This window comes from Aulonocara stuartgranti, assembly GCF_965226115.1.
Source record: "Aulonocara stuartgranti genome assembly, chromosome: 8".
In the NCBI taxonomy this organism is placed as follows: Eukaryota; Metazoa; Chordata; class Actinopteri; order Cichliformes; family Cichlidae; genus Aulonocara; species Aulonocara stuartgranti.
This window is the reverse complement of record NC_138959.1, coordinates 16773293-16799146: the sequence shown is the minus strand read 5'-3', so window position 1 is coordinate 16799146 and position 25854 is coordinate 16773293. Positions and strand designations below refer to the sequence as shown.

General features: G+C 40.3%; 1 protein-coding gene across 2 annotated transcripts in view; it reads right to left on the bottom strand.

Moving 5' to 3' along the window:
- LOC309712311 (integrin alpha-M-like) overlaps positions 1–25854 on the bottom strand; it is a 28504-nt gene that overhangs the window by 876 nt on the left and 1774 nt on the right. The window contains exons 2-28 of one of the 2 annotated variants that reach the window (XM_082543022.1): positions 11371–11473; positions 11088–11191; positions 10576–10646; positions 9894–10008; positions 8253–8380; positions 7980–8125; positions 7551–7701; positions 6380–6530; positions 6075–6148; positions 5816–5936; positions 5538–5677; positions 5265–5411; positions 4963–5172; positions 4724–4857; positions 3646–3788; positions 3385–3539; positions 3123–3248; positions 2729–2802; positions 1611–1752; positions 1423–1521; positions 1246–1325; positions 1077–1163; positions 905–974; positions 711–809; positions 528–608; positions 297–407; positions 32–145 (exon numbers count right to left, since the gene is read on the bottom strand). In XM_082543022.1, coding sequence (XP_082399148.1) covers positions 32–145; positions 297–407; positions 528–608; positions 711–809; positions 905–974; positions 1077–1163; positions 1246–1325; positions 1423–1521; positions 1611–1752; positions 2729–2802; positions 3123–3248; positions 3385–3539; positions 3646–3788; positions 4724–4857; positions 4963–5172; positions 5265–5411; positions 5538–5677; positions 5816–5936; positions 6075–6148; positions 6380–6530; positions 7551–7701; positions 7980–8125; positions 8253–8380; positions 9894–10008; positions 10576–10646; positions 11088–11191; positions 11371–11473 — 3176 coding nt within the window. The remainder of the gene's footprint in view (positions 1–31; positions 146–296; positions 408–527; positions 609–710; positions 810–904; positions 975–1076; positions 1164–1245; positions 1326–1422; positions 1522–1610; positions 1753–2728; positions 2803–3122; positions 3249–3384; positions 3540–3645; positions 3789–4723; positions 4858–4962; positions 5173–5264; positions 5412–5537; positions 5678–5815; positions 5937–6074; positions 6149–6379; positions 6531–7550; positions 7702–7979; positions 8126–8252; positions 8381–9893; positions 10009–10575; positions 10647–11087; positions 11192–11370; positions 11474–25854) is intronic. The other variant, XM_082543023.1, reaches the window with a different exon arrangement.

Here is a 25854-nt window from a genome sequence, read left to right as displayed (position 1 = left end):
TCTCAAACAAGAGAAAGTAATGCTAAGTCACCTTGCGAACAGGAGGATTGTTGTAAGACCCTGTTGAAAAGTAGATGTATTGTTCTTTGTCATACTCCACAGTGGCTGTACTGGTCAAGAGGAATTTAGCAGATTGAAGTCCAATCTATGGAAAAAAAAAAATAGACTAGGATGAGGCTGAATTAAAAATATTGTTCAATTTAAGGGAGAAATTGTTATCATATTCAAGTACATAAGACCACCTATAATCCAAATATGTATAAATCATTTATAAAAAAAAACTACCCTTTAATTACCTGCTCTATCCATCCTGAACTGAGGTTGGCAGAGATTTCGTATGTCCTACTCTGCAGTCTTCCCATGAAGGTGTTGCACTTGAACACTCTGCACATGGCTACAGAGCAGTCCTGCAGGTGATTTAAAAAAAAATTGAATGAAACAAATCTGTGATTCAGTACAAGGTTATGTTTTGAATCTGCACCATGGTTCAGTTTTAACAGGTAGCAAAAGTGCAGAGGCATACTTACCACCACTTTATTCTTTTGTATCTTTGGAACAGAATCTGTGACATTTGGTGCTTCATCATTTCCTCTCTGACAGTCTGCAATCTGAAATACACTTACATTAATTTCAGGGTGATTGATCCTAATTTTAGCAAATTCACCCATCACACAGCTAATTGTGACCCATTTTTGTATCTTTTCTATTACCTGTAGGCTGCTCAAATTCACCCAAATCTCTTTTTCATCAAGCTTCACTGGAACCTTGATCACCACAGTGAAATTAAGCGCTCTGATATAATTTGTTACCTAAAACATGGGGAGAAAAGACAAAGGCAGTCAAGCATTATAATGGTTAGGTCTAATTCACACAATAATATTTATTATATTTTATTATATTTTACCGTGACTGATTGTCGAACCGGTTTCTGCAAATTATTTATCCCAAAAGTAAAATTGCTGTAGCTGAGGGTGCTAGAAAGATTTAAACATTTAAACATTATATAAATAATGTGTAAGACAAAAGAATGTTGGCTTGCAAATAATTTCCTTTGTTACAAATACAAACACACGTACTTTTCAAATGTCATGGAAATGCTGTATTTCACAGCAATCTCTTTCATTTCGTAGCTTTCACTCGTAGTAGTGTTCTCTTGATTTCCACTGAAAGAGAGAAGTGAAATGGTTGTACTGTATCTGTGGGGTTATTAAACAAGGAGTACCTAAATGACCAAATGAACAGTACCTGGTGGCATTTGCAGTGACAAAGATCTTTCTCGCAAGTCGACTGTTGGTGTCAATCCCATAGGAGACAATGAAGAAAGCCTTAATTGAAATAAAGGAGAGAAATCTTGATTCCCTCACATCTTTTTACTAAACTGTGCAGAAGTGAGAAGAGAAAATTGCATCAAAAAAAACAAACCTCAGTTTTGCTCTTGAAAATTGGCTTGTCAATAGTACAGTCTGTCCTTCCTCGGGATAAACCATCTTCACTGTCCAAGGATTTGCACTCAATTCTTCCCTTTATTAGTAAATAAAATGACTTCTGGATGCACTGGGAGAGCAGCAGATCAGTGATGAACTGATAAAGACTTGATCCTGATGCCTTACCTGCTGAATGGTGAACTTCCTGTAGGAGAGTCCAGCTGGGTACGTGAGAATAACACGACTGTTGTAGGAGTTTTCTCCTCTGTTCTCCACTGTGACTGTGACATTCAAAAGCTCATCAATGCCCACTTTAACCTCTGAGGATCTGACAGAGGATGAGAATAAAGGAAGAGGAAAACAGATTGCACTGTGTTGGTGAGCTTTCCATAAGCTAAATATAGCATGTATTTGTGTTGAATTCTAACATACTATGTTAGAATTCAAAATATGTAGTATGTAACATATATGCTGTGCTTCAATGCTGATGCTGTTTTATTATGTTTTGTGTATTGGTCAAATCTTTGAGCCCTTTTAATGTATGACACTTATGTATGTGTTGTATGTGAAAGGCCATATTTGCTGGTTTTTCGTATCTTTTTGAAATATGAATGACTTTTGTATTTTGTTTTATTAAGAACCTGAGGGCCTGAAGTGGAGGTGTCTGGGTGCCTTTGGTGGGGGCATTTGCGCTGTGTTTTTTTATGCAACCCCGGTTTAACCTGCAGATTAGTGTGAAGGTGTGTAGAGAAGAGATATACGTGAATTGGCAATTTTTTGATACTCTTTTCATCTAGGAGCCCATTTGCCCACTGGTGAGCTGATATGCTGTTGATTAATTTTGTGCAAGTGGATTGATGCCTCTTTTGTTTCGTGTTTCTTTAATAATTGTCAAAAAAACAGCTTCTTGAGTATTTGTCTCTGTGTAAAGAATAATGGACCATGATGCTTTCTTGGTGAATTGTAAAGTTCTCAACAAAATATATAATATAATATATCCATCCATCCATTCGCTTCCGCTTATCCTTTTCAGGGTTGCGGGGGGCGCTGGAGCCTATCCCAGCTGTCATAGGGCGAGAGGCGGGGTACACCCTGGACAGGTCGCCAGTCTGTCACAGGGCCAACAGACACGCAAACACGGGGAGAACATGCAAACTCCACACAGAAAGACCCCGGCCTGATGGTGGAATTGAACTCAGGACCTTCTTGCTGTGCGGCAACAGTGCTAACCACCGTGCTGCCTTATATAATATAATATAATATAATATAATATAATATAATATAATATAATATAATATAATAACCTGGTGAAGTTGAAGTCCACTTTTAGGTCATCAACACATTTGTTGTCAGTGCCGCAGTTGATCTCAAACCCTAACTATGGAACACAGCATGATGTGAAAAGTATGTATATTACACATTATTTACATAATAAATGAAACATCGGTGAATCCAACGAATAATCTGTTTGTTCTGTCATCTAACTTTACTTTTACATTTTTGTTAATCTGAACAAATTGAATATTCTTGATACGCTTTTGGAAAACAGCAAAGTCCTTTTCACACCCAAGAATTCTTCGGTAGAAGAAGTGTTAGTCAATTTTATGGCAACAAAAAGTTAATTCAGAAAAATAAGGTCAAAACTAATGCTGTGTTCTTCAGTTCATGTCCAGCTAGTACATTTTTAAAGGTATTTACAGGATAAATTATTGTTGTTTGAGCCTGCTGAGCAAGGCTTGGTCTGAGATTTGTGTTGGAAGGAAAACCGTCAAATGTGAATTTGAGCTCATTGGAAAGTTGATTGAGAGCATCGTCTGGGCAGGCCTGCAAAAAGACAGCAGTGTTAGATTTAGGTTCCGTGTTGGAAGACTCTTAAAAGCAAAATGGAAAACAAAATCTGCTGTTCACCAAATTGAACCTGATTTTTGGTTATATTAGTTTTTCTCTGATGTTGTTTTACCTCAATAAAGAAGTTTACAGTTGAACAGTTTGGTGTACTTAAGTCAACAATGACCGATCGAGACTCCTCTCGTTGTTTCCCACTGATGTAAGCTCGGTTGTTTGGAGGTTTGCGAGTAGCATCGAGTGTAAAAGTATAATTAATTCTAGCTTGAGCTGGAATAAATCAGAGTTTAAAATGTTACAAATGTACATACACTAAAAAATGAAAATGGATGGGCAGTGCCATTTTGATTTTGAAAAAGTTAGGAGAATAAAGAACCTCGATCAACTGTAGACACTCTGCTCATGGTAAAGCAGACTGTAGCTGTGTTCTGCAGTGGTTTTGAGCAGCTTACATTCTGAGTAGGGATTTGGTTTGGGCTGAATGACACCTCGACTTCAACCATTACAATAGGTCTTGATCTGGAAAAAAGGAAAAGCACATATGAACAACATTTGGTTTTTCAATTAGTACAGCAGCTTTCTGGGTAATGTAGTCATTTCCATTTCTGCTTGGAAATTATTTTTTAGAACAACAAGGCTACTGTTATAAATTACGCATTTTATTTTGAGACTTCAGTCTCAACCAACCACATTTATTCCACCTTTAGTCACCAGAGCACCTCTCATTATGCAACCCAATATGATGGCAAAACGTGTAATAGACACCAGACCACCATTTTTATTTCACGCTTCTGCAAAACATGAAGTGGACACGCATGCAGTTGCATTTCTGCATGCAAAAGTTGTATTACCAGCACAGGGAGATAACATATGTAAAGACAAATCAATAGTGAACACAAAACATATAAAGAACATTTCAAGGTCCTTAATTGCCAAAAACGTTTAAGCTAGGTGTCTAATATGTATAAACATGTAAATGTGTTAATAATGTCTGCTAAAACGCTTTCCTGTGATAATGTTCACGTCGGATTGAAATAAAATCGCTCCCTCTGCTGTTACGGCAGCTTACTGCAACTTCGCATGCATGTCATGTTTTGCCATTTTCCTGGGTTCCATCATGTCGCAACGAAACATTTTTTTATCTCATGATCAGAAAGGCTTTTGACATGATAAACTTTAAGTCATATAACGTGACTTCTGGGAGAAAAAAATAGATGCCTGTTTTATCCTGCATATGTATTCCATTAAAGATTAAAAATTACTTTTCATGAATCACTTTATCATTGATGATGATTTATGATTCATTATTATATTATATAAAACCAATGCACAGGTCTTCAAATTGACCTAATCGTTTGACAGTTGGCGCATTCATTTGACATTGACAAAGTTGGTAGACATACCACAGACAATAATAACACATGACTGGAGTATCTATCTGGACTGTGACTTACCTCAGTAAGACAACCGTGCCCTTTGAACCCACCGCTAAGTCAGGTAGTTTATCACCACTCTGATCAAAAGACGACTGACTGATTGTCACTCCAAAGAACTTCAGTCCTGACTGGACCTCAGAGCCAGTAATTCTCTGTGTACGTGAAATATTTTAATTAATCAAACTTTATTGTATAGATATGGGCCTTAAATGATAACTGTGTTAATATATCCTCGTGAGTTCTTTGATGCTGTGTACCTGTGAGTAAGTAGGACTGATTCGTCCTCCTTCACTGTGGAATATGTAGATGCTGCCTTCACCATTATTCTCCAAAGGTGCTCCAACTGCCAAATCCCTGAATCCATCTGAGTTTAGATCAGGCAGCACAGCAAGAGAAGAGCCGAACCTTCCTTTGACAGCTAAATGTCCTCTTAGTACTAACGGATCATCAAAATTACACTCTACAAACTAAAAGCAGGAGAGTGAATATTATATGGTTATTAAGAAAGTTGAAAAATAAACTGATTCATTTAATTGCAGTACATAAAATTGTGATTTACCAAACCAGTTAGTCTGCAAACATAAACTCTTCCCTCTCTATCAGGCTCCGTGTACATTGGGGCTGATATGAAGATCAGATCAGTGATGTCATCATTATTTATGTCCATGGTACACACCTCTGCCCCGAAATATGCACCAGTCTGATACTGTGTAAGAAACACATTATTGATGAAAATAGTCACATAAAGCCAAATGACAACAATTTGTATTTAAGAAAGTATTTACTACCAGTTAATAATCCCATTCGGTTTGGTCTTGCTGTAAATACATACCTGTGATGCCAACGGCTCAATCTTTTGGTTTTCAAAGCTTTCTCTATTAACAGCGACCACAGCTCCTCTGTGTTTATATCTTGGAGCACCAACAATTGTCAGGGAACCACTTTGGGTTTTAGCAGTTGCCATGGAGTAACCTAGAATTTAGGTAGGCAAAAAGAGAAGATAGATATAAAATCTGATATACGTATTTGTGTGAAAGAATTACAGCAGAGCTGTGTATATACATGATTACATGTGTATGAGTTAGATTGTTAAAGCTGTAATATTCTTACCAAGATAACTGTCAGGCTCAAAAGACACATCCTCATATGTTTTCACCTTCTGGCCTCCTGTTGTGTATTGCACGTAGCCTCCCTTCCACTGGTTTGCACCAACAATAGACATCTGAATTCCCTACAGTGCAGACAGGAAATACATTTTATAACCAATTTATTTTACCTTTAAAATCTGGACTCTTGTTTTTATAAAAAGTGTTTGAATCTCTCTTTCTATGACTAGACTGTCTGGTGAGTTTCAGGTAGTTTTAATTACCTCGGGCACAATAACTGCACTGAATCCCTCTTGAGACATTTCCATTTTCAGTGAGACTCCACCGGTTTGAGATCCTGTAAAAATATAAAATATAAAAAGGTTTATTGATAGACACAACACAACGCATTACACTAGTAATTTAGTGTAATGATATCTGTTTATTATAAAGGTGCCTCAATAGTTATTTTTCATTTCACCAATACTTCGTGAAATCGACCTTTAGCCTCAAGCAATGATACAATAATGCAATGTAACATTTACAGAAATTGTATCAAAGCTTGCTAAATGTTAAATATATAATTTACCTTCAATGGAAAAAATTTTGTCCTGCAAACTCTGCTGGATTATTTCAAGTGTGTTGAAGTTCTGCACTTGAAACACGTGATTGTCTGAGGGAGACGATGCAATGGTGCGTAGTTCTTTTTCTGCTTCAGGCTTAATAAATGCATTCCCCACCTAGGGTTGTTTAAAACATGTGTTTACATTTAATGCAAAATTATTTACTGATTTTATTAAAACTTTAATACAGTTTAATACAAAGATTAATACGGTCTGTTTAATACAGACATTAATACAATATCCATTATTAATTTAGCTTTTTTATTTATTGAAATTTATTGAAATTAGATACCACTCATAACTCATAACAGCCATTGCCTCAAGGCGCTTTATATTGTAAGGAAGACCCTACAATAATACATACAGAGAAAAAACCAACAATCATATGACCCCTGATGAGCAAGCACTTTGGGAAGGAAAAACTCCCTTTTAACAGGAAGAAACCTCCAGCAGAACCAGGTTCAAAGAGGGACGGTTATCTGCCATGCAGATGCAGAGAGGTCTATTAACACATAGTGAGTGAGAAAGGTGACTGAAAAAGAAATAATCAATGCATCATGGGAATCCCCAGCAGCCTACGTCTATTGCAGCATAACTAAGGGAGGATTCAGGGTCACCTGATCCAGCCCTAACTTTATGCTTTAGCAAAAAGGAAAGTTTTAAGCCTAATCTTGAAAATAGGGATAGTGTCTGTCTCTCGAATCCAAACTGGAAGCTGGTTCCACAAAAGAAGGGCCTAAAAACTGAAGGCTCTCCCTCCCATTCCACTTCTCCCAATCTAGGAAGAACAAGTAAGCCTGCAGTGCGAGAGCAAAGTTCTCCAATGGGGTGATATGGTACTATAAGGTCATTAAGATAAGATGGAGCCTGATTATTTAAGACCTTGTTTGTGAGGAGCAGGATTTGGAATTCAACAGGAAGCCAGTGAAGAAACCCAATAGAGGAGAAATTAACATTAACAATAGTGTAAAAACAGTGTGATGATACGGCCCAGATTTCCATGGTTTCTGTGTAGGTGGCTCATTACTTTGCTCCATATACTGTAGGAACATGTGACTGTAGTCTAATAAATAACCAAAACACATTATTAGTATAAATTTTAAACATTATGCAGGTTTAAATAATGGAGGTACTTACCCCAATAGCAAATCGAACAATGTTTTGATTCCCTGCTTCCTGTGCTGCATTTCCCAGGTCATACCGGTCATTAGATTCTCCATCAGTAATTACTATCAAGACTTTCTTCACATCTGGTCTGGAACCTCTTTGTGGTGTGAAAACATTGTTTCTGTCAAATTAAAAAATAAACAAATCTAATTTCAACATAAAACATGTTTTTACAGTGCACATTTTGATCATAGAGTAAATTGCATGAATGATTATTATTTTGCATGCATCCATTTGTTTTGTATAATCGCTCATGGACATTTTAGTATTTTGAAAATCTAGTTAATGCAAATTCTTCTTTTAAAACTCTTGCATCAGTCAATACAGAAATTATCTGCACAGGAAGTCTGTCCAGATGATTTAACTGTAGTGCTTCAGTAATATCATTGCAACCCTTACACAACATGTCTGATGCCTCCAGCTGTATCAGTAGATCCCCCCAGCTGTGTGATTCCATCGATTTCAGTCTTTAGTGATCCAGATGAGGAAAATTTCTTGAAATAAAAATGAACCCGAGGTAAGGAGGAAAACTGGGAAACAGAAAACTGAAGAAAGGGAGAAACAATATAAAAAAAATATAAAATAGCCTTTTTTTATGGAGATAAATGAAAAGCGGGTGAAACTATTTGTGTCTGTAATACGATATAACTGAAAGGTAGTACAGTGTCTTACCTGTGCATCAATTGACAGAAATGCCTGGATTAGATCTTCCACAAACGTCGTCATTGTTTGAAAATCAGAGACAGATACGCTGCCTGAACCATCCAACAGAAAAGCAATGTCTACTTGTGTCGGGCACACTATCAAAGAGATGAATTGAAATTGATTATTTTAGGTGAATTTTAACATTTTAGCAAATCGACTATGAATACCCACATATTTAGACAATTAGTATTTTATAAGAAGAAAGAAAAGAAGAAATTAAGATTAAGATATTAAATTAGTTTAAATGAGTCTTAAAACTGCTTACAGAAGCCTAATTTAGTTATTAAGCTAATTTAGTTATTTGTAGCCTTGATTTTTGCATTCAGTTCTAATTACTTGTATTTTCTTCCTGTATTACAGTCATAGAAACAGCATTGTGTTCAAACTTACAACACTAAAAGAAAGACCCTCTGTACTGTATGTTCTTGTTACGGTTGGAATTTGTGTTACTGTGAGCGACAGTAGCCTCATGTTTACGTTGTTCTTATGTAACAGGAATACATCGTGATGTAACACACAGCAACACAAATTATTTTCTCCAGGAAAACCATAATACATTACTTATTTGCATACGGAGCTTTAAAGAAGTCGTAGGTAGCTTTAGAGGGAAGTAAACTTCTCGGTCTCCTTTTAATTTTTCCCCCCAAAGATCTTGTGTGTCTGTACTAGTCTTCTTGCATTTTGTCATGCATTGCATAACCCAAACAACCAGGCTTAGTTTCATTTTTGTAATGAATTTGAAATCAAAGGGTGTTTTTGTATTTGTTTTTCAAATAACACTTTCATTTTACATGCAGATATGGTTATTTCATTCTGAATAACCCATATGGAAAAGATATATATAAACCTTATAAAGTTTGTATCTGTCTTGTGTGAAACTTGTATGAAAAGCATATAAGAGTGAAAACAGATATAAGATCCCTTGAAAAATTATATAATGAAACTTGTATGTTTTGGATACTTACTAAAACAATGTATGAAAGTAATGAGAAAGTGGCCACTTTCATGAGTAAATCATGTAAGCCTTATATGATTTACTCATGAAAGTGGCCACTTTCATGAGTAAATCATATATAAGTTTTTACTATTTCTTTTTCATATGGGAATTGAAGAGACCATCTCAAAAAAATTCTGATCATTAGAATTAAATACATTTTTATGCTGTAGATTTAATCTTGGCTAGCTCAAATTTTACCATCATTTGTTTCAGTGTTGATGGATTCAGGTCAAATTAGTCTAGAAAAGCTCTTTGGATAAAACTATAATACAATGAATCCAAACAGACAATCTGAAATAAGGCTTAGACGGGAAAACTGTAAACAAACAAAAAAATAATCAACAAATCATACAACTTATACTTATATTCATCTATGAGTAATCACATCTCACACAAACATAATTTTCTATTTACTGTTTCTGATTAACCCTTAATTGCTGGAATATATAAGAGAAGTCTTGAGACAGTTTCAGTTGATTTGAGATTATACAAGCACAAATATAAATGATTGTAAGACTATGTTCAAGTAAAAATGCAAGAGATTTTTATTAAGGAGGCACCGGGACTCTAATTATTAAGGACACATTTTCACAAACTCCATTTATTGTTACCGTCTGGAGAAGAAGGTACAGGTGGTCCAAATGTATTAGATCGGTCCATGTGAAAACACACACCGTTGTACATGGTGATACTTTTGCAGTCCCTTGGAATTGTTGGACCACACACCTGAGAGGAGACAAAGTCAAGTTCCCATAAAGTCCCATAAACATCGGTTCAATCCTTATAAAATCAACCAAAACTGAAAAAAAAAAACATCTTGCACGATCCAGCAGAATATGTAGATTTTAAAAAATAACTTCAGTCTATTTAAAGCCATTCAAATGTGTCCCTTAATGCTATTAAAAAAATCCATGTTAGAGGCCACCAAAGTATCTGGGGTGTGTAAAAAAAATTTTGTGCATATATGTTTTTAAATAACATTTTTCCTCAAACCTTTTTAAGTTTTCAGGCCTATAAACACATTTAGTTTTTAATGCAGCTTAAATATGTAAAACTTGAAATAAAAAGAAACACATATTCAAATTAAGGAGACAAAGTTTTGCATTGACTTCTACTTCATTGAATATGCTGAAGTTATTGTAAACCCTGATTCTGTGAAGGACAGGTGGGAGGCACACTGGTTTTTCATGGGATGACCTTCATGCAACAATAACAAGACATATAAGGATAGAGGATGTTGATCCTCAGTGCTTTTAACAAAGTTCTCATAGTGTCTGCAGTTCAGTAACTCACCACAGTGTTTTGTGTTGCGGGATCACTTTTCATTGTCAGACCAAGAGACATGTTGACTGCAAAATCTGGTGCTGTATTGAAAGTGTATTGAAAATTTAAATACTAATAAAAGGCAATTGAAAGGAAAAAAACAAGACTTAAATCGATGACTGCAAAGAACCATGACTGAAACACTTCCCCATTTGATATGACAAGTGTTAGACATCGAAACTTCTCTCCACTGTGAACCAGGATGTATAACAGGCAGCTTTAATATCAATGCAAATAGGATTCAGTTTCACTATTGCTTCATTTTAAAGTTTTAAATAATTACAAAAGAAACATTGTAACAATAACATTATTAATAACATTGACTTCTTTGCTTATTTTACTTCATCAAGTTTCAGTGTTACTTACTAAGATATTTACTTATTGTGATTTGAGTTAAACAAGTTTCTGTGCTAGCGTCTGTGGGGAATTTCTTTGATGTCAACATGGTTTCTGTCAGAGTTTCATCACATTTGGTTACCTACCATCAATTTGGATATTTTGGCAGTTTGGGGAAGATGTGGTGCAGCTATATACTTTTCCTCTTCCATTTTGTGAATACTGTTCAAGGGGAGCACTGACGAGCAAACTGAGGAAATAAATTCAGACAATGATGAAGTCTAGAGTGCAAACTGTGGTTAAATAAACCCCATATGTTTCCTGTTAAGAAGTATTATATCCTTGTTTGTTTATTACTGTGGGCCTTAACAGAAATGATTGTTAAACCTGCAGTTATAGATCGACATAACAATGTATGATGTGACTTACTTTGATTGTCTTTGAACCACCTGGTACCCAAAACCAGCAGCAGAGTTATTCAGGGCCTTCCATGCCACGGGATCAATAGTGAAACAAAGTGCAGCATTTAACACTGAGAATAAAGAAGAAGGAAGAACATCTGTAGTTTTATTTAAAGCCACTGTAAAGGATGATAACATGGTTATATTATCTCTAATTCTAATCACATATGAGGAACTCCATACAGTGTATGTGTTAGTTTGATTCCACCTCTTGAATCCAGTCACAGCTTTCCACAGTTACCACTAGAGAGCATCAAAGTCAGATACTAGATTTGAACATACTGGCAGGTAATCATTCACTTGAAAAACATACTTAAGATTTTACTATGGAATTAGTTTTGTGTCTTTGATTCTTATATCTTACTCCATCTGTCAAAAGCAAAATACTGACACTTAAAACTTTCAAGAAAAGATGCTGTTGCTATGCTACAGTATGAAAAACTATTAATATACTGTACACATTTGCTTATTTTGCAGTACTAAAAATTGAATTGTGTAGAAAATTTTACTGGTGTGCATATTCCTCTTTCCTCTTAAACTGTCTGTCAGATTCATCAATACATGCCACACCCATTCTATGATCCATGCTATGATTACTGTCCAGTAAAAATCGTGTATTGTTGCGATCCTACAGCTGTCCGGTTGTTTATTTTTGCCACACAAATAAAGCCTTCCTTTTATGGACATGCTAAGAGTAGTCAAAACGTCACATAGTGCTAACACTTTTTTGTTTCCTGCTTCATGTCACAGCATTCAACAATGACAGTGTCATGATTTCAAAGTTTTGCGAAACCTATTTTGAAATACATTTCGTAACAGTGGTACGCCCTCAAGTAGGGCTGCCACGATTAGTCGACTAGTCACGATTACGTCGACTATCAAAATCGTCGACGACTGATTTAATAGTCGACGCGTCGTTTGAAGCTTTGTAAGATCCCAAAAGACGCAGGAATGAGTAGCAGGATTTAAGAGTGTAATAACGGACTGAAACAGAAGATGGCAGCACTGCATGTACAACGATGCCAGCTGCCGTTAAACCCCGAAGAAGAAGCTGTGTCCCAGAATTCATAGCGCGGCCCTGCTCAGTTTCCAACAATGGCGGCAGCTAGTTAGTTTTAATGTTACTCTTATTATTCTTTCTGGGTCACAAAATACACATTTAACATATTTTTAGGCGAGAATGTAGCTGTGGAAACCTCAAATATCTGCTCAGTTTATCAAGACACCGCATATTTTCAAAAGCGCTCCGACGTTTTCGGAGACGTCTGTTACCCACTAGCTCGATAGCTAGCCGGGGGCAAGGTCACTAGAGCTGTGAGAACACCGGACTCCCGGCAAATCGTTTTCAAACCCACCGCCGTCTTTCGCTACTCAGGTTAAACATGATATATGAGTCACTTAGATAACTTAAAAATGTTATTGTTTGGCTTTTTTAGTATTTTATTTGTTCCTGAGTAAATCGGTTTGGCTGAGATTAAAGTTATAGTTTTTACACAGCTGAATAAACGTCAAGCAGACAGCTGATTATCAGAAGTGTGAGATGCTCCAGAATTTACTCCGGTGTCCTGTTATATTTTAGATAGCAAGGAGTTTATTAAACTTCACCGAAACAATCTGCAAATTTCATTAAAATTTAATAAACTATCATCTTTTCTTTATTTTTAGTTAGCACATACCTTAAACACTTAAAGCTGTAAGCTAATGCTAGTTATATAAGAGCAGATGCTGCTGGTGCAATAAGCTGTACGTTTTACGTCCAATGGATCTGATTAGTCGACTAATCGCAAAAATAATCGGTGACTAGTCGACTATCAAAATAATCGTTTGTGGCAGCCCTACCCTCAAGTTCTGCTTTTCCTTATTGTAACATGTTTTGATATTTTCAACATCAGTTAAAGAAAAAATGTACTTCTCCACTTGTTTGCTTTTTTTCATATGTGCATTTATATATTTCAGGTGTATTTTTATCTGAATATATACTAGTGTTCAATTAAAAAATAAAATAAACTAAAACAAGCATTAAAAAATAAAAATAAAGAATTTAAAAAATAACCACCTGTAGCAAAGGTGAGTGCAGGGTCATAAATACGTTGGATGGATGAAGTATGACGTCACAGTGGTGTAAAATGTCCTGTTTTTTGTAGCCCTGCACAAGGTAGTAAGGCAGATATGATAAATTTATTATCTCTGTATCTTAAATCCAGTTTTACCATTTTCTAATGGTTTATAATCAAGCGTTTAGTTTGTTTCAGTAAAACTATTTATGAAAGACTTTTTCAATCAGTGAATTTCAACAACAAAAAAAACAATGCTATTTACAGCTAGAAGCTAACTGAGCTAATCACACATTTAATTTGTGTTAGCAGAGGCTAAAATGTAAATACAGTAATGACCATCACTAAAGTATTTCTGGATATTATTTCACTAAATGATTTATAGTCCATGTTAGTTTTGGATACTACAGTTTTTCTTATTAAGAATGTTGCTGTGTTGTATGTATTTCCTTTCTAACCTTCCTTTCATATCAAACATCCTTGAAAGAGTAGTTGTCAAACAGCTAACAGATCATCTGCAGAGGAATGGCTTATTTGAAGAGTTTCAGTCAGGTTTCAGAGCTCATCACAGCACAGAAACAGCTTTAGTGAAGGTTACAGATGATCTTCTTATAGCCTCTGACAGTGGACTCATCTCTCAAAACTAGTTCATGCATTTATTACTTCTAGGCTGGACTACTGTAATTCATTATTATCAGGAAGTCCCTAAAAAGCTTTCAGTTAATCCAAAATGCTGCAGCAAGAGTCCTGACAGGGACTAGAAAGAGAGAGCATATTTCTCCTGTTTTGGCATCCCTTCATTGGCTTCCTGTTAAATCCAAAATTGGATTCAAAATCCTGCTCCTCACATATGTAGCGCCCCTGGCTGTGTACTCCACTATAGCCGGGTACGCCCTGAGTTCTAGTTATCTTAAACTTACTTAGTTGCCCTCAGTGCAAGTTCCCCTGATTTACACACGTATAACACACAGATACACTTTTACCTTACTTTGAACTATAGATAAGAAACAGTACTAGACACAAAATCTTATGTTTAAACCAAGCAGGTTTACTGAATGAATTGGTAAACACCCAATAAATCAATAAAGTAAAAAGTCTCTTGCAATGACAAAATATAACAATAATAACAGTTACACAGTTCTTTACTGTAATGGGCCCCACACACACACACACTCTCACACCACCCAGTTTCCCAAGTCCCCTCGGTGCAGGCCTGGATCGATGCTAGGGTGCGTAGGAACCAACGGTCCTAAAAGAAAACAAAATGGTGCTCCTACCTGGAAACCTTAGTCTTTTGTCCACAATACCCTCACGGCACACCGAGAGGTCCGTCCCTTAGGTCGCCGAGCTGCACGCTTACTCCTTTTAAGCAGCAAACCTGATCAGCCCGCCTTGGCAGTCAGTAGCCTCCCACTCCGTGCAGGTCAGGTGACGTCCAGCGAAGTCCACCTTTATGGCTAACTCCGATTAGCCAAGTTAGCACACCGCTAACTAGGGATATTTCGAGGCAACAGTGCAAACCAGTCCGGGCTGCACCACCTCACAGTCACGCTCTGTTACTCAGCTGTGGGCGTGGGATGATTTATCCTCACTGTCCATTGGAAAAAAGTCTCTGTAGACGCTAGCCGCATCTCGAGCACGCTTTTCTCTCTCCTCTCGTGGCTGCCTCCGCTCTCTCCCTCTCTCCTTCCGCTCGCTCCCTCTCAAAGTAAAAGCACCTCAACACACTTTCTTATTACTACTACAACACAGTAAAATGAACAAGAGAACTATTCAGATATATCCAACTGGAAATAAAACTTAGTCCCATAAAATATACCTGGGCTACATCCTCCCCCTTCTAATCGTCTGGATGTCCTCATCAGACATCTCCCAAGGCGACTGACAACAAATAAAACTCCACACATCTTGAATGTATAACAGACACTCTTAGAACTTCACTTTTTTTTTTTTCATTTACGCATTCCCCAACTTTATCACAACCCCTCTGTGAACAATAGTAATAGGTTGGTCACTAGCCTTCCCTGGTTCATCGTAGGACAGTCTCAACACTGGCTTTATTCTTCTCTTCCCAGTCGTCCCTGACCTAAGGCATTTGCTGACCTCTTTCCCAATACTCCGTCTTCCCCTAGATCTCTTTGAGAGAGGTCTTTCCTTCTCCTCTTCTGACTCTGTATCGGTGTTCTTTACATCACCAATGTCATCTGCTTCCTCCTGAGACTCTTCGGCATTGCCCTCAGATAGAAACATAGCTTGAGCGTCATCCTCCGATGCCAATGGAGAATTGTCACTAAATGACTCCTCCCTCAACACTTTCTCCACACAGTCTCTGTACCAGGCATGTGGCCTCTCGTATTCTACATCTGACGATCCAGTCGACTCCCCAGTGTCTTGACTCACGTCTCTGCTTTCTACCCTCTCTTTTCCTTTTCCCATCCTGCGAGTCTGTGGTCTCGCTGGCACTTCATCTCTGGCCATGCCTTCTGGCAGTCTCACTTCTGTCCCAATCGGTAACAAATGATCTCTGTGTAGGGTTCTCACACTACCTTGACCCGTTTGTGGCTTCACCCTATACACCGGTAGGTTGGGCAGTTTTCCCACAATCACATGTGTTACAGCGTTCCATTTGCTTTCCAACTTATGTTTCCCCTTCAACCCCAGATTCTTAAGGAGTACCCTGTCTCCCACTTCCAAGGCTTGGAAACTGACTCGTCGATCAAAAGCTCTTTTGTTTCTCTTGTGTACCTTATCAACAGCTTCATTGGCTAACTGATAAGCTCTCTGCAACTCCTGTTTCAAATTCGTCACATACTGTGAATGAGTCTTCTCCTCCGCTCCATCAGGAGATGCTCCAAAACAAACATCCACGGGAAGCCTAGCCTCCCTCCCAAACATCAAAAAATAGGGAGAATACCCTGTGGCATCGCTCTTTGTGCTATTATAGGCATGAACTAGCGACCCTACATGTTGACTCCAAGTTCGCTTCTTCTCATCCTCTAGTGTCGCTAACATTGACAACAAGGTTCGATTGAATCTCTCGGGTTGCGGATCCCCCTGGGGGTGATAGGGAGTTGTCCGAGACTTCCGTATACCCAATGACCGCAAGAGCTCACTGGTTAATCGGCTCTCGAAGTCTCGTCCTTGGTCAGAATGTATCCTGGCAGGCAATCCATAGTGCACAAAATATTTGTCCACCAACACTTTGGCAACCGTGGTGGCTTTTTGGTTTTTGGTGGGGAAAGCCTGTGCGTACTGGGTAAAATGGTCAGTTACCACTAAGACATTACCTATCCCCTTGGAGTCTGGCTCCATAGACAGAAAATTAATTGCAAACCAAGTCCATGGGACCCTTGCTGCTCATCTGGTGCAAAAAGGCTTCTCTCTTGTAGGGTGTTTTATGGGTGACACATACCCCACAGTTTTTGACATACTGCTCCACGTCATTTGCCATTTTTGGCCAATAAAACCGATCTCTCAGAAGGTCAGTGGCTCTTTCTATTCCTAAATGTCCCATGTCATCATGAGTAGACCGCAATACCTGTTCTCTGTATTGAGAAGGTAACACAAGCTGGTACAGCTCATCCCCGGACTCCTTTCGGGTTGTCCTGTAAAGTAACCCATCTCTCATGACAAGTTTGCTGGCCTCCCGCCTCATTAACACAAACTCTGGGTCAGAATGGATACCTTTTGGCCAAGTACCAGTGTTCAGCGCATCGATCACTCTGCCTAGGGCATCGTCTGTTCTTTGAGCTTGTCGCAACTCTGGCCTTGACACCCGCCCTACTGCTGACAGACTTAACTGAGTAGCATACACAGCTGGAACACACTCGGGAGGTGCCCCCAACTGATCGATGTATCTCGCATTGGTCTCAGTTGCATCATCCAGGCATATTTTCTTACAAATAGACTTTACGCCACTTTGAGAGACCTGATCCCATTCTGTCTCCTTCAAGTCATCAACCATGTTTCTTGATAACAAATCAGCATCTATATTAGTCTTGCCAGACCGATACTGAAGATTAAAGTCATAACTAGCTAGAGCCGCGAGCCATCGGTGCCCTGTTGCATTTAGCTTTGCAGTGGTAAGGACATACGTCAGCGGATTGTTATCAGTGCGCACAGTAAACTTTGCGCCATACAAATAGTCATGGAATTTGTCCACGACGGCCCATTTCAAAGCCAGGAACTCTAACTGGTGCACTGGATACCGCTGTTCGGGGCAGCTCAATTTCCGGCTGGCAAAAGCCACGGGCCGCAGCCCCTGGGGGTCCTCTTGGTACAACACGGCCCCAAGACCTTTCAGACTGGCATCCACATGAAGGGTGTATGGCTTGTTTACATCGGCAAAGGCTAGCACAGGGGCAGTGGTCAGACACTGAATGATGTGGTGAAAAGCATCAACACACGACTGATCCCATCTACTCCCAAAGGGCTCTGATTCCTTCAAGTAGGTCTTTCCTTGTCCTGCCTGGCCTTTCTTACTGCGCTGCGTAGGGGCATAGCCTTTAGTGAGTTCAGTGAGTGGCCTTACAATGGAAGCATAGTTAGCTATGAAACGGCGATAGTAGCCGCAGAACCCCAGGAAAGATCGCAGGGATTTCAAATCTGTGGGCACCGGCCATTTAGTAACTGCTTCTACTTTACTCGGATCGGGGGCAACACCCTCTGCAGACACAATGTGTCCCACATACTTCACTTTCGGCTGACAGAACTGGCACTTATCCAATGAGAGTTTTAATCCCACTTCTTCCAGTCTGTCTAGCACCTTCAAAAGTCGCTCCTCATGTTCCTCCAGCGACCTGCCAAAGACTATTAAGTCATCGAGGTACACTAGTACCTGAAGGAGGTTCATGTCCCCTACTGCCTTCTCCATCAATCTCTGGAAAGTGGCGGGTGCCCCTGTGATACCTTGGGGCATTCTCTCAAACTGATAGAAACCCAACGGACAAATGAATGCGGTCTTTTCTTTGTCCTCCTCCGCCATGGGTATCTGGTAATAGCCACTGCGAAGGTCCAGGACAGAGAACCACTTACTCCCTGACAAACAATCAAGTGCATCGTCGATGCGGGGAGTGGTGTACTGATCAGGAATGGTTCGGCGGTTTAGTGTTCGATAGTCAATGCACATCCTGATGCTGCCATTTTTCTTTCTGGCAATGACAATGGGAGAGGCATAAGGACTGCGAGATTCCTTGATAATGCCAGCTTGCAATAGGTCTTGTATGTGTCTACGCACATCGTCAATGTCAGCTGGTGCAAGACGCCGTGACCGTTCGCGGAATGGTCTGGAGTCTGACATCCGAATGTGATGCTCTACCCCCTTTGCCAGACCAACATCCCACTCACTGAGGGAAAACACATTAGCCCTCTTGGACAACTTCTGTCGGAGCCGCTCTTTCCATTCATTTGGCAAAGGTGAGTCGCCAAAATTTATGAGAAGGGGATCTAGCTCTCTCTGATCTTTCCCCTTTTTTGAACAGACTTCAACTGCTGCAGTTACAGTATCAACCGTACACAACTGACCCATAACGGTCCCTTCTGGGAGAACGATATCCCGGGAAGACTGATTCTGCACTGCCACAACAAAATGGTCTACCTCCAACGCAGAGCTAGGCAACACCATGGGCTGCAGCAGCACGCCAGCTGGCAACGGAATGGTTGGGGATGCTTCCACCATTAATATGCCTTTGCTGAGTGGTTCTTCTAGCTCCACCCGGCATATAGCATGACAGCTTTGACCGGCCGGGAGTGACAGGGAGCTGGGCCCAACCCACTTCACCCAGCCTACTCCACCCTCATCCTCTACAGGGATCTCCACAGGGGCTGGTGGGGTTAAAACTCCAACTGTTTGGCTTACAGTCTGCACGCTACTCACGCCTACGGTGTCCTGGCACAAGGTGGCCAATCTCTGGAAAAGGGAGGCATTGGTGCCTATGATCATGGGGGTCTGGTCCGGACCTCTGGAGTTGGGACAGACCAAAGCTAAGACCGAAATGGTCTCGTGACCTCCTTTGACTTGCTCAGGAAATTCCACATCTACAATGACATAGCCGAGATAAGGGTAACTAGAATCACTCAAACCCCAGATGGCCAGACCTGAAACTGGGTAAATTGGGACACCTGACAAGTGCTCCTTATACCAGCTCTCAAAAATGATGGTTACTCTTGACCCACTGTCTAACAAAGCATTGCATGGTTCACCATTCACTCTGACTTGCTTTACATTAGATGGACCTATCAAACCTTTAGGGATCCCTCTGTCCTCTAGCATGACTACTTCACTCTTCTTAACTGAACACACAGTATCACCTGCATCAGGGGGTTTGGGATATGATTCCCGTCGTTTGGGCTTTTTCCGTGACTGAATGAACCTCTGGATAACCTTGGCCTGGTTTGCGGCATTTCCACACTTACTAGCAAAATGCCCATTTTCTCCGCAGCGGTAACAAAAGTTGCTTTCTTTATCACTGGTGCTACCTGTCCGTGCAGAGTTCAGATCAGACCTGGACGGCTCCACTCTCAAAACTGGAGAGGACACAACAGACCTTTGCTCTCTGGCGTCCAGCTTCTGCTGCAACCTTTTAACCCGTTTTCTCAGTGCAACCACTTCGCCATCTGCTGAACCCTCTACACCGTCAGTCTTGCTTGTTGGAAGAGGCTCTGCAACTTCTCTTGGTGCGGGGCATGACTGGTTTACCACGGATGAGACCATAGACTTCAGTTCTCGAATCTCAGTTTTCAGATTCTGAATTTCAATCTGTCTGTTATCCTGTTCTGATTGTGCTTGGACTTTGTGTGCTACCAGATGCAATTTAGCCCGGGAGGCTTCATACTCCTCCTCACTTCTGATCTCACTTAAGAGCTCTACAAAACTGGGTGGGGTTTCTTTCCTGTCTCTCAGCTTGAGTTTCACTGACATCATGTCGGAGTACACGGCACCCCTAAGGAGCTGTTCTACTCGGGCCCTATCAACACGGTGGGCTTCAATTCCACCACAACTCACTACCCTGCTCAGCGACTGCTCTAATCGCCTCAGAAAGTCGGATAGTTTTTCCTGCGGTTGCTGTTGTAGTAACCGAAAAGCAAAGTACAAATCCTCACCCGTCTCAGCACTGCCAAAAGCTTTTGTAACAGCTTCTAGACATTGTTCTGGGCTAATATCAGGATCAGCTGTCCTCACAGCTTTCACCACCGCTAGTGCTGGACCTTTAAGACTCTCAATGATTCTGCGCCTCTTTTCTTTAGCAGAACTGTCACTCTCCTCCACCATTAGGTGTGCTTGTTCAAGCCACTGTTCGAATGTCTCTTCTCCAACCAGTGTTGGTATTGTGCCTGAGAACATTCTGAGTCTACGATAACTACTGCCTTCACTGGAGGGTCTCTCCATCTTTGCCAACAAATCGCCCACAGCACGGATTATCGACTCTGCAGAGTTACCATTCTCCTGTGCCTCTGCCCCGCGTTTCGATTTACTCTGGGAAAAATCCTCACGAGGCGAAGCTTCAGCTGTCACTATGATGGGCCACGGCTCACCAGCCCCCGTAGGGTACACTTCAGGTGGGATTCTTGTGGCATCTACTTTCTCTTTGGTTTCACACAGGACAGTTAGCCTATCAAGCGCTTTGTTGTATCTCCGGCCTCTGACCCGCACTCGACCCAAAGCTTTAACACTCTCCAGAGTGTGCTCTATTTGGTCTATCTCCACTCCTTCGGGAGTAAGCACCATCAGTGTGTGAGCCTCATCTAAGGTCTCTCCACGACTCCATTCCTGAAGCTCCTCGAACAACTCAGAGTGCATAGCTTGAACATCCATGACCAAACAATATCAAAGTTACTGCTTTTATCTCAAAATACACGTGCTTGGGAACTTCAGACTTAAACAACAAAATATCCCAGCGGTGCCTCCATTTTATGTAGCGCCCCTGGCTGTGTACTCCACTATAGCCGGGTACGCCCTGAGTTCTAGTTATCTTAAACTTACTTAGTTGCCCTCAGTGCAAGTTCCCCTGATTTACACACGTATAACACACAGATACACTTTTACCTTACTTTGAACTATAGATAAGAAACAGTACTAGACACAAAATCTTATGTTTAAACCAAGCAGGTTTACTGAATGAATTGGTAAACACCCAATAAATCAATAAAGTAAAAAGTCTCTTGCAATGACAAAATATAACAATAATAACAGTTACACAGTTCTTTACTGTAATGGGCCCCACACACACACACACTCTCACACCACCCAGTTTCCCAAGTCCCCTCGGTGCAGGCCTGGATCGATGCTAGGGTGCGTAGGAACCAACGGTCCTAAAAGAAAACAAAATGGTGCTCCTACCTGGAAACCTTAGTCTTTTGTCCACAATACCCTCACGGCACACCGAGAGGTCCGTCCCTTAGGTCGCCGAGCTGCACGCTTACTCCTTTTAAGCAGCAAACCTGATCAGCCCGCCTTGGCAGTCAGTAGCCTCCCACTCCGTGCAGGTCAGGTGACGTCCAGCGAAGTCCACCTTTATGGCTAACTCCGATTAGCCAAGTTAGCACGCCGCTAACTAGGGATATTTCGAGGCAACAGTGCAAACCAGTCCGGGCTGCACCACCTCACAGTCACGCTCTGTTACTCAGCCGTGGGCGTGGGATGATTTATCCTCACTGTCCATTGGAAAAAAGTCTCTGTAGACGCTAGCCGCATCTCGAGCACGCTTTTCTCTCTCCTCTCGTGGCTGCCTCCGCTCTCTCCCTCTCTCCTTCCGCTCGCTCCCTCTCAAAGTAAAAGCACCTCAACACACTTTCTTATTACTACTACAACACAGTAAAATGAACAAGAGAACTATTCAGATATATCCAACTGGAAATAAAACTTAGCCCCATAAAATATACCTGGGCTACACATACAAGGTCTTAAATAATCAGGCCCCATCTTATCTTAATGACCTTGTAGTACCATATCACCCTATTAGAGCACTTCGCTCTCGCTCTGCAGGCCTACTTGTTGTTCCTAGAGTATTTAAAAATAGAATGGGAGGGAGAGCCTTCAGTTTTCAGGCCCCTCTTCTGTGGAACCAGCTTCCAGTTTGGATTCAGGAGACAGATACTATCTCTACTTTTAAGATTAGGCTTAAAAGTTTCCTCTTTGCTAAAGCATATTAGGGCTGGACCAGGTGACCCTGTATCCTCCCTTAGTTATGCTGCGATAGACGTAGGCTGCTGGGGATTCCCATGATGCACTCAGTTTTTCCTTTCCAGTCACCTTTCTCACTCACTATGTGTTAATAGACCTCTCTGCATCTGCACGGCACATAGCCGTCCCATATTTGCACACATTTATTATTACTACAGATGGACCGATCCGATATTACGTATCGGTATCGGTCCGATACTGACCTAAATTACTGGATCGGATATCAGAGAGAAATACAAAATGTAATCCGATCCGAAGTATCACAAAATCACCTCACAAAACGCGCTACTTGGCGTAACCCAGCTCGGCGCATTGGAGCGGTATAGAGTAGAGATGGACCGATCCGATATTACGTATCGGTATCGGTCCGATACTGACCTAAATTACTGGATCGGATATCGGAGAAAAATAAAAAATGTAATCCGATCCATTAAATATCACGAAAGCACCTCACAAAACTTGCAACACGCCGTAACTCACCTCAGAACGTTAGCAGTCGGAGCAGTATGCATCACGTGATAGAGCGGCTGTGGCATGCGGGACCTGTCGGTGGTCTGGATAGCATGTGGAGCTTCGCTAGCAACCCGGCATTTCATCTCCGACAAAGTTATCCCCGAGAGAAGTAAAGCAAGTGTGTAAGTCCATCTCTGAATGTTTGTAAAGCATTCCTGCCTTAAGCTTAACAAGCGATATATGGAGCGACTGCCTCTCCTGCTGCTACTTCAATCACGAAACTGCTTAACGATCAGCTGATCGGCTTTTCTGTCGCGAGTCCGTGTCTCTAGTTTGCTTTTGGCCCACTTTGCACCAGAAAGAGGAAACCAGCGGCTGAACAACAGCAGCACGTTTAAGCTTGATCAGCTGTTGTTAGAATGTATTTAATATTACTTTCTACTCCAGGATCTTTTTCTACGTAGCTTACGGCTGTAACTGTGCAGGGGCGGATCTAGCAAAGTTTAGCCAGGGGGGCCGATAGGGCATGAACAGGGAAAAGGGGGCACAAAGACATACTTTTCTTTCTTATTCTCATTTAAAATGTCGAGCTTTTAATAAATAATTATCTGACACCCAAAGTTTTAATTTTATGTAAAATGAATAGAAGTCAATTACTGTATATAGTGACTATTAAGTCTAATATATATACCCTAGTAAGCTATAGTACTTTTTCCTTTGGGAAGGTACCATCTGTGCAGTCTGCAATTTTGTTGAAGAAAGATGTTGAATCTATTTAATATTTCTTGAAAAATAATTGATTTCTGTGCATTTTTTTCACACTTTATCAAATTAAGGTTGATTACGTCGATTAAGCATCATGAGGTGGAGCGTGAGGGGTGGTTCCCTATTTTTTATTTTTTTATTTTTGTTGCTGGGAGTTGGAACCCTATTAGTTAGGTTGCTTAATATTTACGCTAAGTACTCTTTAAAATACCAGAATAGGGAGGATGGTGTAGGTTTAAGTTTATTAGATTGATCAGTATTGCTGAACTATGAAATATTTTTTTTGTATACAGGTATAACAGAATAGCTTTAGTGTAGTTGTTGTTTTAAACTTGAGTATGAACTTGCAGACTTGCAAAATGCAGCAAGATATTTTAAAAAACAGTTTTGTTGATTAAAAAACACTATATCAGATTCATATCGGTATCGGCAGATATCCAAATTTATGATATCGGTATCGGTATCGGACATAAAAAAGTGGTATCGTGCCATCTCTAGTATAGAGCAGCTGAAGTCTGCCAGACCTGTCCATTTCATCTTGGCGAAAACTATCCCAGAGAAGTAAAGCAAGTGTGTAAGTTCATCCCTGAATGTTTTCCTAGTATTTCCACGTTAAGCTTAACAACTGATATATTGAGCCACAGCTGGACTGGCCATCGGAGTTCCATATTGAGCTGAAAAGGAAGCGATTTGTCCCGTACATCAGCTAGAATTAAAAAATAGACACAAAGCTGGAGTTATTCTGTCTTTGCTGCGCAGTTGCATCTACTTCTCTCATTCACTCCCCCGCCCTCTCCTGTTATTATTTTATTATTTCAAACGTGAAACTGATTAATGATCAGCTGATCGGCTTTTCTGCCGAAAGTCCCGTCTTTCTTGTTTGTTTATCGTTCACTTTGCCCCAGAAAGAGGAAACCAGCGGCTAAACAACAGCAGCACGTTTAAGTGTGATCAGCTGTCCTTAAGAGTTTATTTAATAATACTTTCTAGTATCAGCTGGTGTTTGCTGGAGCCACAGCTGTAAAAGCTGCTGGTCATTATGTCGGTTTGGTTATCTGGTGAGAGGGAAACATGAAGATGAAACCAGGAGATGTCCTTACTGAATCATCGGTGCTGAACAGGTGATGTAGAAACAGGTTCACCTTTTAGGTGATATAAATGAGTTAAAGGGAAGTTAAGAACTGTTTCTGAGAGACAAATAACACCAGGATCCTTTTCTACATAGCTGACGGCTGGTAACTGTGCAGGGGCGGGTCTAGCAAAGTTTTGTCAGGGGCCAGGTTGGGCATTAACAGGGAAAGGGGGACACAAAGAAATATTTTTGTTTGTGTTTTGTCATTTAAAAACTTTGAATAAATAATTGTCTGAATCTTACAACAAAAGTGGTCATCTGATTAAATGTATAGAAATCCATTACTGTATATAGTAACTAATAAGTCTAATACAGGGAGTGCAGAATTATTAGGCAAATGAGTATTTTGTCCACATCATCCTCTTCATGCATGTTGTCTTACTCCAAACTGTATAGGCTCAAAAGCCTACTACCAGTTAAGCATATTAGGTGATGTGCACCTCTGTAATGAGAAGGGGTGTGGTCTAATGACATCAACACCCTATATCAGGTGTGCATAATTACTAGGCAACTTCCTTTCCTTTGGCAAAATGGGTCAAAAGAAGGACTTGACAGGCTCAGAAAAGTCAAAAATAGTGAGATATCTTGCAGAGGGATGCAGCAATCTCAAAATTGCAAAGCTTCTGAAGCGTGATCATCGAACAATCAAGCGTTTCATTCAAAATAGTCAACAGGGTCGCAAGAATCGTGTGGAAAAACCAAGGCGCAAAATAACTGCCCATGAACTGAGAAAAGTCAAGCGTGCAGCTGCCAAGATGCCACTTGCCACCAGTTTGGCCATATTTCAGAGCTGCAACATCACTGGAGTGCCCAAAAGCACAAGGTGTGCAATACTCAGAGACAGGGCCAAGGTAAGAAAGGCTGAAA